This window comes from Tachysurus vachellii, chromosome 1, assembly GCF_030014155.1.
Source record: "Tachysurus vachellii isolate PV-2020 chromosome 1, HZAU_Pvac_v1, whole genome shotgun sequence".
Taxonomy (NCBI): domain Eukaryota; kingdom Metazoa; phylum Chordata; class Actinopteri; order Siluriformes; family Bagridae; genus Tachysurus; species Tachysurus vachellii.
In genome coordinates this window covers 41,263,811-41,276,310 of record NC_083460.1, presented here as the reverse complement: position 1 = coordinate 41,276,310, position 12,500 = coordinate 41,263,811, and the positions used below count along the sequence as shown (strand labels likewise).

The 12,500-nt window shown below is 42.5% G+C and overlaps 1 protein-coding gene across 1 annotated transcript in view; it reads right to left on the bottom strand.

Moving 5' to 3' along the window:
- The window catches only part of ap1g1 (adaptor related protein complex 1 subunit gamma 1), a 26,224-nt gene that overhangs the window by 6,738 nt on the left and 6,986 nt on the right, over nucleotides 1-12,500 (bottom strand). The window contains exons 2-18 of the mRNA XM_060871219.1: nucleotides 8,495-8,698; nucleotides 8,245-8,369; nucleotides 8,003-8,144; nucleotides 7,817-7,913; nucleotides 7,257-7,333; nucleotides 5,529-5,624; nucleotides 4,652-4,732; nucleotides 4,458-4,556; nucleotides 4,323-4,378; nucleotides 3,676-3,789; nucleotides 3,442-3,582; nucleotides 2,863-2,917; nucleotides 2,189-2,311; nucleotides 1,998-2,087; nucleotides 852-976; nucleotides 644-748; nucleotides 360-498 (exon numbers count right to left, since the gene is read on the bottom strand). Of these exons, the coding sequence (XP_060727202.1) occupies nucleotides 360-498; nucleotides 644-748; nucleotides 852-976; nucleotides 1,998-2,087; nucleotides 2,189-2,311; nucleotides 2,863-2,917; nucleotides 3,442-3,582; nucleotides 3,676-3,789; nucleotides 4,323-4,378; nucleotides 4,458-4,556; nucleotides 4,652-4,732; nucleotides 5,529-5,624; nucleotides 7,257-7,333; nucleotides 7,817-7,913; nucleotides 8,003-8,144; nucleotides 8,245-8,369; nucleotides 8,495-8,695 (1,866 nt within the window). The 5' untranslated portion in view covers nucleotides 8,696-8,698. The remainder of the gene's footprint in view (nucleotides 1-359; nucleotides 499-643; nucleotides 749-851; nucleotides 977-1,997; nucleotides 2,088-2,188; nucleotides 2,312-2,862; nucleotides 2,918-3,441; nucleotides 3,583-3,675; nucleotides 3,790-4,322; nucleotides 4,379-4,457; nucleotides 4,557-4,651; nucleotides 4,733-5,528; nucleotides 5,625-7,256; nucleotides 7,334-7,816; nucleotides 7,914-8,002; nucleotides 8,145-8,244; nucleotides 8,370-8,494; nucleotides 8,699-12,500) is intronic.

The following is a 12,500-nucleotide window of genomic DNA, read 5'->3' as shown; positions in this document are numbered from 1 at the left end:
TTTGAGCCCAGTGTTTTGAAGACATTTACCTCAGAAGACGTGTTGATTCGTTGCGACTCTTCTTGAGGAGAAATATGACGCGAAGCTCTCACACGGAGTGAGGAAGAGGTGGACAGTTGAAGTGTCCAATGGAGTTATGAGATTTGCGCTCAAGCTATTTTCAAGACTTTAGATTGGTTAATAACTTGTAAAAATAACAGACCCACGTGGGGACTGACCAATAGCATCGTTATGTGAAAAAAATATGAAATTGACCAAATTTGGACATACGAGGTTTCCGCCCGACAGCGACGATATTTGTCCTGAACGTACAGAGAGTCACGACAGAGAAATCTAATCCGTGCCTGTAGCCTTCTCACCTGATTTGTCTGAACGATGCTGGGGGGGTGTTTTGTATCCAGCACAGAAGGTTCCGTCTCTCCGTTGGTCTGGACGATCTCTGTCGGGCCGTTAGTGGCCGTTTTCTCCATGATGGGCATTCGCTCTAATAAGGCCGGCCTTAAAGGGTGGAAGAGTAAGAGTGAGAGAGAGAAGCTGATGTGGAGAAAGATCGGTTACTAATTCTCTCTTATCAACTGTGATCATCATTTTCCCTCCTCCACGTTCACGTAGCCTATGAAAGCGAGTATCGCCCGGTTCTTACCTCATGTGATCGTATTTCTTGAAAAGTGCATTATACTCCACAGCTCTCTGCTGTAACTCCACGTCTATGCTGCTGCCGTATATGGACACCACTTTCTTTATTCGACTGGAGGGTAAAAAAAAAAAAAAGAACAAGAATAAAAACCGTTATACAAACCGGTGACGTATTAATTTTACGACCCTGTATAATTGTATAAAGGTTTGCTTACTTCACGCCACTGAAACGAGTGGACAGCTTCATGATGGCGGTCAGAGAGTAACCTCGGGTCACGGGGGTGGACAAGTTGGAGACGAGAAGACCTTCCAAAACATCCAAGACCTCATCTTCTGTAACCTTCGAGCAGAAGAACAGAGCTGACACTTTAACACAAGAGGAAAAAAGTGTCTGGGCTGAAATTTCTTCATAATGAACATCAGTCAAAGGCAAAAATCCACATGCAAATATTTTTCTGAAGACTTGAAACGAATCTCATCACAAGAGCTAAGCAACTAAAAACCACAGGAATGTAAAAAACATTTAATAACTTGTGTATTATTATTCACACCCTCACTGTGTTCCTCACGTACACAACGTTCACTAGCAAGAACGTCAGAGCCAACGCATCCCTGTCCGTCAGATTTCCAGGTCAAGCTGTAAAACGTTTAAGTTAATTTATGCACAGCGACATTAAGCACACCGATAAGCCTGGTCTTGTAAAACTTTCTGCATGAACTGTGTCACAAATCAAAACCTATGACCTTACTATTTATATATCAATATTAAAATTGGTTCTAAAATACTACAAAGAGGTTGTACTGAACTTAACCGACATGTACACCGTCATTACCACATTAGGCTACGTTACACTTTCAGGATAGAGAGAAGACTGTAACAACACATACGAATTTAATCGCGGCTTCACTGATTATGACTCCCATTGACGGCATCCGGAATCAGTCTTGTATATTTAAAAAAAGATAAATAAAACAAGTGAACGAAAAACTAAAACTTAGACGAGTTTGCATTTCAAACGATTCACGAAGCTCCGGAAGCTCCTGACTTTCAGACGTGCGTTTTCCCAAATGGATTTTTATCTAGCAATTTTAACAAGTAATATCTTCATACTTGAATTATATTCCAGGTTATTTGTACAGGAATTTAAAAAAGGTTTATCCCCTTAAACCTTCTTTTCCCGAATTTGGTTCGAATCCCTCGTAGTTCAAGAGGAAACTAATTATGTTCAAACCCAGAGAACAGACAATTATGCTCTCTCAAATTCCCGACCACGGTTTTCTGCGTCGTCGTCGTCTGCAAACGCGGTTCGTAAGTGAATCTGACAGGCAGAGTCCAAATGATGGAGTGGTGTAATATTTACTTGAATGGGTTCCTCCTCCTCACACTGGCCCGACACCAGCAGGTCTCCGTACTCTCCTATGCACCAGGACGCCACCTGCACCAGAGGTTGCTGCAGGAGAAGGTAAATATTCACTCGACATATAGAAACGTGGAGGTTCGGTAGACGACGGGATCTTAAAATCGAAAAACGGAATAAAAAAGGCTTTTCACCTGTGAGATGTCATCCAGCAGGGCTTTGTAAAGTCTCTGCACTGTGTAAGCGTGCATCTCCACACTGTTGGTGATGAGCTGAATGAGGTTCGGGACGGAGTCGTCTCGGACGTAACTCCCCGCCTGCAACGACCAAACTGCATCCTTACAAACCGCAGTAATACAAATAACTCCAGCGCTTTCGAAAACAGGATCAGAGCTGCTGTCAGAGTTAACGAACTCATCAGTTCTAGCTATCAGTCGATGGATCACTCTGAAGCCTCATCACTCAACAGCTCGTATGAATCGCTGCACGATTAGATGTTCGTTTACTGATAAACCGTACGATCGTTTTTCACCATATGCGGTAACAAAAGAGCAAGCTTTCTTACTTACTAACAATTAGGAATGAAAGGGCTTGAATTTTAAACCCCAATTTTAATTAAACTTTATTGTAGTGTTCACACTAGCGAGCAACAAGTCACTTATGTTGCGTAGCGACTGCTAATGTTGCCACGCGTGTAAGGGATTAGCAAATCAAGCTACTAGCTACATACACTTACCAAAAGCTAGAACAGATTATAAAAGCGTTCTGTTTCTCTGCAATGGTCTCCTTAAGTCGTATTTATCAGGATAAATCTGCTTCATCTGCCCACCTATTACACCAGACAAGAACCAAAGAGAAAGTGATTTACCGTCGTTAACACCCTCATTATGGTGTCTATGTGCCATCTTTTGGAGGGGGCGTATCTGGAGGAGATAAAATAAATATATATATTTATAATGGTTAAATATGTGCATCGTTTTGGACAAAGGAAAAAAAAATACAAAAGCTGAGGTAGTTTTCAGTTCCTTTAACACTGGAGGTCATGCTGTCAGAAATGAATGTGTCAACAGAGTCACGCTCTGACGATGGATCACTCATTTTATCATCACGCAGCACCTCTGATTTACGTGGCGCAAAAAATAAAATAAATAAAAAGTCAAATGCATAAAAAAAAATATTAAAGATAAATGTTATGTTTGTATTTTTAGCAACAGTAATTTTTTTCGGAGAGAATCTGACAAAGCAAACTTCGAGACAATTCCAAAAGTTTTGGCACCCAAGAGAATAAGAAAAAAAATGTGACCTAAGCACCGAGTGGAAAAAAAATCAACTGGTTACCTAGGGGTGCCAATAATTTTGGACTCCATTGTAGCTTTCCTGTGAATGTCTGAAATCACCATTTTCAACACAGGAAAAATCTTCAAAGGGGCAACAACCCCAACCTTACTTCTCAGCAGCCAGGAAGACCCCTGACGCGCAGTCGGCTTTGAAATCCGGGTCGCACGAGTCCAAGAAATACAGCAGCTCCTTCATCATCCCTCGGATGTTATTCCCATTGACCAGGGCAAAACTCAGCTCCATGGCACGTCTGTGGAGGAGGACAGAACATCAGGAGGTCGTTCGGAGCCGGAGCTACTCCGAGTAGTAATCAGACTGCAAATAAGCGCGTTTACGGTTGTACCTTTTGATGGAGACGTCCAGGTCTTTCAGACAGTCCACGATGGTACTCCGATGCCTTTGAACTGCGTTGTGATCCGTCTGCACGGTTTTCAGTAGGGACGTCAGTGCCACATATCTGAAGTGTGGAGAAAAAAGTATGTAAATAACGTCCATACATATCGCACAAAAAGCAAAGGAATTTACAGCTTTGTGCTTTGAAAGTGGGAAGGGTTGCCATGTCTCTGGATAATACCCACAACAAATGAGTAGCAAAAGACCCAAAATGTAATTTTTTTCTGATAAACACCATTTCTGTGGGGCGTAAGCATTTTTAATTTGCAGTAATATGCAAAATCTTCTTAATTATACAACCAATAAAAACACACTATAGAGTTGATAGCAGGAATAGTTTTAGACTAAACTCTGATAATCGGTGTAAAAGATCTTGGCAGATGCAGACTATTTGTAAACTAGCCAAGAAAAAAAAACCTCTCTACATATACATTTGCTATGGTCCAGTTGAATTTGGTGCACAAATATCCAACTTGGCAACCCTACCTGCAGCCATTACTGACTGTGGAAAATCGATTTTAAACAGAAAGTCGTTCAAAAATGACAAAATAGCAGTCCATAATTATTCTTTTCATCATAAAGGTGATTAGTAACTACCTGATGTTTTTGTCATTGTTGAGAAGAAAACGTCCCAGGATATTTATTGCTAATACCTGCATTAGAAATAGACAAATAAATAAATAGGCATCACACTAAAATCAGTCAAAAATAAATATCACTTTTTTTACTCACCCTTAATCCGCTCTCTGACTTGATGTCCATGATAGTCAGAACGGTTTCGTACAAGATTGCGTTGCCTACGTTTTTACTCGTCTCTGTGTTTGTTGCAACCTACAGGGGAAAAAAAATAAATAATAAAATAAATAATAAGCCATAAATAACATGGATAAATAACTTGGAACTTTTGATCTAGGGAAGTGATGTACCTGTGCTAGGATGTCGTTCATAGCTTCGCTAGAGTCGTCGTCACCCTTTCCCAGAATTCTCAGTAGCCTCAGTATCCGGACCTGAAACGAACGTGTTGCAGTTTGGTGCGTTTAAAAACAAGACAACGGTTATTACATTCTACAATTATACTGTAATTACTATAAAATTAAGAAGAAGAATATATTTAAGCTACAAGCGAACGGCTACACGTTTTTAAATACCAAAACATTAAACCGATTAAAAAGATAACACCCTGCAGCTGTACATTATACTACATATTATAGGGTCTCCGTTGTTTAAAAGCCAATGTTGACATATAAAATCACCAAAACAAACACGCCCCTAACCCAAATGGGTCCCACCCCTGTATCGATAGCTCCGCCCACACATACATACGTAACCCAGGCGACTAATGGAAAGAAACGTGTCTTTATCATAGCTGAAGTGAAGAACAATACGATTGCAGATAAACAAACAAGCAAAAATGACACACAAACATAATCATGTAAAGGACAAAGACATATATTAGTTCTGTGTAACAAAACAAAACCAACGTTACTCACCTATCGAGAAGGAAAAAAGCGCCTCGGCGTCTTAAGTAAAGTTGGTCACATATTCACAGATTGGAGTTTCCCGAGTCAATAACTCCTGAGCTAAACACTGTTACTACACAAAACACGGTTGTAGCTGCGTCTCTACATTACTACGATAGAAAAGAGGTGTTATTTGTGTAGTAACAGTGTTTAGCTCAGGAGTTATTGAGTTTCGTTTGTCGCCCCGACTCAGTTTTCTGAAGCATTTCTCAAACAACGGAGACCCCACCTTTAAAGTAGGATGGAGTTTATTACAATACTGATATAAATGGGTGGTGCTTACCTGCAGGAAGGGGTCGCTGATGCCGGACACGTCGTGCTCTGGAGAATATCCAGACATGATCAGGTTCTTCAGGATTCGCACCAGTTGAGGAACCAGCTTAAAAAAAAGAGGGGGAAAAAAACATCCGATGGAAAAACAGGATGCTGACAAAATAACATCAATACATATATAAAGTCTGATTTGTAAATAAATCATAAATAATGACAATAAAGAAGGGGAAGCAACCATCAACACGATGAGGGTGAAAATCATCTGGGAACAATCAGATTTTCTCAGCACATTCGGTTAGAAGCGAGTCGAATGGATGCGTCAGTCATGATTATAGAACTGTCTAACGATGGAACTCACCTGTTCTGGATGGATTGTGTAATTAAGGCGTGGATTTCTATTTAATTTCCTGTGTTAGTTTTGAGTAAAAGATTCCATTTTGTGCTCTGGAGGTCACCACGACAGATACGGAATGAATGACCGTTATTCGTTAGTCTATACGGTGCAACACTGGACCACAAATTACACACGGGTCTGTGATGACATTCAAACCAAAAATCATAAAGAACATGGAGAACGTATCAAAACCAAACAATCAACTCAAAATAAAATAAAATTAAATAAATAATACACTATGTCTACAGATAGCACAGTGAAGTGAGATTCTTTAAGAGCATGCACCAGCTATGAAACCAGAATGTCCTCTTACCTTCTCATTCTAACACAATGCAGGAATTGTAACGAAGACAAATGACAGAAAAATATGAAGTAGATGTTAGGGCGGGGAACTGGAGAGAAGAGAGCTTTAACTTTCAGAGAAGAGTTTTAAAGAAAATAAAATGTTACGGTCATGAGTAATGAGAGGTGGGTCATGCCGTAGAGGCAGAGGAGCGGTAGGTACAGTAAGAGAGAGAGAGAGAGAGAGAGAGAGAGAGAGAGAGAGAGAGAGAGAGACGGGGAGACGGGGAGAGAGAGAGAGAGAGAGACGGGGAGAGAGAGAGAGAGACGGGGAGAGAGGGGGGGGGAGAAAGGGGATAGAGGGAGAGAGTGAGAGACAGAGAGGGAGAGACGGGGACAGAGGGAGAGAGAGGGGGAGAGGGAGAGAGACGGGGAGAGAGAGAGAGAGAGGGAGGGGGGGGAGGGGAGAGAGAAAGGGGGGAGAGAAAGGGGATAGAGGGAGAGAGTGAGAGACGGAGAAACGGGGATAGAGGGAGAGACGGGGATAGAGGGAGAGAGAGAGAGAGAGAGAGAGAGAGAGAGAGAGAGAGAGAGGGAGAGTAGGAGAGAGAGAGAGGGGGATAGAGGGAGAGAGAGAAAGGGAGAGAAAGAGACAAAAGAGAGGGAGAGAAAGAGAGAAAAGAGAGGGAGAGAGGAAGAAAGGGAGAGAAAGAAAAAGATGGGGATAGAGGGAGAGAGAGAAAGGGAGAGAAACAGATAGAGAAAGGGATAGAGGGAGAGAGAGGCAGGGAGAGAGAGAGACGGGGATAGAGGGGGATAGAGGGGGAGAGAGAGAGAGAGGGAGAGAGAGAGAGAGAGAGAGAGAGAGAGAGAGAGAGAGAAAGAGCTCCAAAGGAAGCAGTCCTCTGAAAAAGTACTAACGCAGAGCAAGCATCGAAAATTCAAGAGCGTCTACGAGCCACTTGTGACAAGAGTACAAAAAACATTGTGGGTTTGTTTGTCAGTTTATACGAATAAATAATGCAAAAAAAAAAAAAAAAGGTGATTAAGATGAAGACGTACCTTTCTGAAGTGAGTGAGCATGTCGGGACTTCGTTCACACATTTCGGTGAGTAAAACGACAGACGTGTGGAGAACTCCTGACAAACGAGCAAAAAAATGTCATTACAAAGAAAAAAAGAAATAAAATATGAAACATTTATTCTATGGACCACAAAAAAAGTTTTTTATTATTGTTATAATTTTATTTATTTTTTTTACACATTTTGTAATATACAGAACATCAACATTTAGGGGAAAAAACACCTTTCTCTATCACTACAACGTGACATGTAGAGACGATGCTGTCAATCATGAAGTCATCTGACACACCTACACAGTTAATATGTCTCGCCTGAGGCTTTAAAAGGTACGATAACAGTTTTTTTTTCTAGTATAAATAACCTGCGAAATATGTAGAACATTATTTTAATAAACTTGAGTATGTTGGGTTAAAGAAAACAGACTAGGTAAAGAAAAGTACCTGATGTCAAGTGAGTTATCAGTCAAGCTGTTCTAATAACCCCAGAGCACAAGCGCTTGTTAAAGTAAACATTGAAGGCGTGCTGTAAAACGTCTCTCACCGTGATTCTTCTCGCTCAGCAGGTTTTTTGTCGCCGGCAGAAACATCTCCATCAACTCTGGAACTTTCCGAATGACGTGAACCGCGCACAGCGCCGCCTGCGAAGAAAAAAACCGTCTGGGTAACCTTCGAGTTCTCGAACGAGAATCCCGACCGTGTCGGATGGCGGGACGCGGTTAAAAATTACCTTTTTCCTCAAGTAGGAATTTGAGGTTTTGAGAAGTTTCTCCACCTCCCCGGCCAGATCGCGGCACATTTCTGACGAACCCATGCAGCCGAGGGTGCACAAGGCCAGTCCCTGGACGTACTGCGTGCTGTGATTTAGATCGCTGCGATGGATAAACAGACACAGAGGTTTAGAGATGCTGGGAAAAAAACGCTGCAGTCTCAAAAATGCACTTTGTGTTTCACTTCCTGTCTGTTGCTTACTTCTTAATGCAGTTTGTCATGAGTAAATGGACGTCCTGCCTCTCGTCCAACAGCAACATGGCCCCCAGGTACCCTATTCTCTTGTCGGTAAACTTCTGTGACGCGATCAGCTTCAGACATTCCAGCTACAAAACAAACACGTTTCTAACATTCGAGCATCCTGACGTTACGTCGCACGTAGCGAAGACGTGCAGTGAAAATCAGGTAGGTAACTTGTTTGTTTGTTTTTTTTTTTTTGGTCCTTATTTACCTGCCCGAAATGTGCTGGATAACCCAACATGTGCATGTACAGCAGCTTTGCAACGTTCCTACAGCGGTAAGTGTTGTCTTCTTCTCTGAAGGACGAGCGGATGGTCGCGCATTCTTTCTGGATCATCTCTCGCTCCTCGGCCTGGGTCCGAGCCGTCCGGATGGTCCGGATCAGCTCCCGCAGTCTGATCGGAGCTGGCATCCTCTGCGATTAGAGTAGAAACAATGGGAAAAACATAAACAGAACAATCACCAACACTTTTATCCTGACAGCAGAAATGAAATTTGAGTGTAAACCAGGCTCTTGGATTTTGCTAAAAGATGTACTTTTTAAGTGCCGCATTAAGGACATGTGATTTCTATTTTAAATATTATTTCAGCCCACGTATTATTTGTATTGAGTGATCAGCATGTTGACAAGAATCAACGATATTATTAGGAATCATCTACGCTATCGTGACGGCTACAAAACGCGGGACGTTCAGAACAGATCTTTCTCCGACTCGTCTCGGCGTCGCCGAATAGATAAAGCCTTGACCGTCTTCTCTCTCTACACGTGAGCAAGAGCGTTATTAACAACACGCCGTGTTCGTCGGGCCGAGTTCACCGAACAAGCAGCTCATTAAAGTCTCCTCTGATGTTCGACACAGAGTTTCATTTTATAATGAGCTTTCGTTGTAGCTAAATAAATGGTTATTTACTTACGAGTCATTTTATATAACTGATAGAATTCTAACGCCGGAGACGGATGACTTCGGGATTGTTTTTTCTCTCTTAAATGATTCGTGTTCACTCGCGTTATGGATGTAATTGTTTCGGTCATCTGAGCCACAGGGACGAGGAGTCGATGGAGGAAGCCGTATTTAGGAAGGAAGAGGATGGAGGGTTGCGCACTCTTAACGATCGTGTTGAAAAACTGCTAAATTATAGCACGTGTACTTCTTCACAGACAATCGTTTACCTCAAATGTTGTAGTCTGAACGGTTGTGTTTTCCGTTTTAAATAACGGCATGAAAGCTTAATGTGAGCGAGTAGTTTTAATTAATATCAAAACCTATAAAAGATATCACAAGATTCTCCTTTCACACCAACGTAGGGAAACAAAACGCGGAGTCGAAGGTCTCACAGTTACAGTGAACGATACGTGAGCTTCAGCACCTGTTCTAGCTCCTTCTTCGTGATGTTTAAGCAGATGGAGACGGAGCGTTATAAACTGTATACAGGAAGCTGAGGAGGTGTTGAGCAACAGATGAGTGTGATTAGTAAATGAAGGTGGGGGGGAGGGGTGTTTCAATCTAGATGCACGAAGAAACAAATTATTATCGGTATATCTGTGACGATATAAAATATTTCCCGTGGAGGATGTGAAATGTGTCAGAAGTTTCTTTTATTTATTTGATGAACACACGACGGTGTTGATGGACTGAGAATCTGCATGTGAAATTCCATTCCTTCTGAACAAGCCTTCAGATGAAAGCGCTAAGGTTTCAGTGTACTGGAGTCTGATTATTAATAATTAAAGGAGCACGAGCGTGGCGCTAAGATTACATTCTACGCTCGGCTGGTAGGCCGGGTAACATCGGCGACCTGCTTCTGCACGATACGAACCTCCCGCACACACAACAAGAGCCTGAGAATAAAACCTCTCAGAGCTTCAGCTCAAAGTCTAATGATAGATAAACGAGTGATGCTGGAGCGGATGCTAACCAAGCTCGGAGAAAACACGCAGAGAATCGGTGTATTCCAGTTTGTGTTAAATAACCTGCTTTGGCAAAGAAGCAGGAACGCGTTAGATGCGCTGCTGACTCAGAGGAAATGACTTGCGCTAGTTTTCTGCAAACGTGACACGTGTAGATTTTTTTGGGCTCCGAACTTCTCGGTTCTGCGAATCGCACCAGAATACTCCAGAGTCACGTCGATCACGAGATCTGGGACAGACAGAAAACGTGTTCACGACAAACTCCAAAATAACGGACGTCTAAAAGTAAAAACTAAAGAAAGTTGTTTTCATAGACCTTTTTTTTTTTTTTGAGATGGTACATACGGCTGCTGAACCCTGTGCATGATGTTTATACAGTTCGGTACCTTTCTGTACAAAAACAGTAAGAAATTCTAAAACCATTGATTGACAGAGCTGTTGTCAGTATAGCAAAATGGTTAAAAAAAAGTGCCCCTGTGTCATGATATTTTTGTCCTAATCAGCATCTCTCTGTCTCTCTGTCTGTCTCTCTCTCTCTCTGCGCCTCTTTCTTTCTCTCTCTCTCTGCCTCTTTCTCTCTCTCTGCGCCTCTAACTCTTTCTCTCTCTCTCTGCGCCTCTAACTCTCTCGCTCTCTGCCTCACTCCCTCGGTCTCTCTGCCTCTCTCTCTCTGCCGCTTTCTCTCTCTCTCTCTCTCTCTCTCTCTCTCTCTCTCTCTCTGCCGCTTTCTCTCTCTCTCTCTCTCTCTCTCTCTCTCTCTCTCTGCCTCATTCTCTCTCTCTCTCTCTCTGCCTCTTTCTCTCTCTCTCTCTCTCTGCACCTCTTTCTCTCTCTCTCTCTGCGCCTCTTTCTCTCTCTCTCTCTGCGCCTCTTTCTCTCTCTCTGTGCCTCTTTCTCTCTCTCTCTGTGCCTCTTTCTCTCTCTCTGTGCCTCTTTCTCTCTCTCTGTGCCTCTTTCTCTCTCTCTGTGCCTCTTTCTCTCTCTCTCTGCCTCACTCCCTCGGTCTCTCTGCCTCACTCCCTCGGTGTTCTCCTTCACTCCGATGCTTTGCTGACGTGTGAAGCTTTAAACTAGTCTTCTGAATTACAAAATTGCAACAAAAAAAGAGCTTAAGAGCTGTTAATAAAAAGCTAGTTAGCTAAATTAAACAAGTTTACACTATTTATTTTTATTTTTTTAACTTTTGAACCTTACGTGAACCTCGTGACGTGATTCTGAATTTTACGTACACCTGACGTCGTATCAAACTTAGACGCATCGGAATCTGAGAAGGAATTCCTTTCGTTTCATTAATCCTACGTTAAAGGAATTCCAGGCTATGAGCTAAAATCGAACTCGCCGTGGATCATCGTGTCACCGCGAGTTGGCAAGTCGCCATGGAGATCACGGTCACAGAGTTCTGATCGGGCAATTTATAGCTATTGGAGGCTATCGAGTTACTTTTTTTTCCCCCAGAGACTTTAGCATTTAAAATCATTAGGATTGAATCATTGACCTTCAACAGAAAACGAGATTTAACCCGACAATCTTACGAGCACCGAGTCCGTTGTTTATTACGGCAAAAACCCTGGTGAGACAACGTGCATTAATTGATCCGGTGACAGGGTTTTCATTCCCCCGGCCTACGTCCACAGCAGCATTTTAAAGCTTGCTGTCGCAGATAAACGCTGCTCTTTCTGCGAGCACACAGCACCTAATTAAACTCTGCTACAGTGCTACAGCCAGAGAGGGAAAAGACTGCGATTACTTGCTGAATAGAGTCATTTTCAGCATTGTTTTTCCTCTTAGCAAAAAACAGCCGAAAAGAGCTTCGACTAAACGGACACCGCGAAGGAAAACTCGCTTTGATGCAAAATCAGCAGCTTTCTCCTACTTCACACGTCACCCTGAGCACCGAGATGCTTCGGAGACAAAACGAGACACAGAGGAGCAATGAATTCACTTAGATGGTCGAGAGTGACGCTTCTCAGCTGTCTCAATCCACAAGTGAAGTCCTGTGACGATGACAGGAAGTGTGTTAATGCTCAGGTGCTGCTTTTCAGAGCAAGAAGGAAGCTCAGTGGTCCAGATACTGTAACAGTAACACCCCAAATTTTATTTTCTTAATCTAGACTTCAGGTCTGCTCCATAATACCAGCTCCCAACACCTGCTTCCTCGGAGAACCATGAATCCAGCCAAGTGAATATTTTTTCTGAACACTCAGAGAAAAAGTGCAAGAGAGAGACAGAGAGAGACAGACAGAGAGAGAGAGAGAGAGAGAGAGAGAGAGAGACAGAGAGAGAGACAGAGACAGAGACAGAGAGAGAG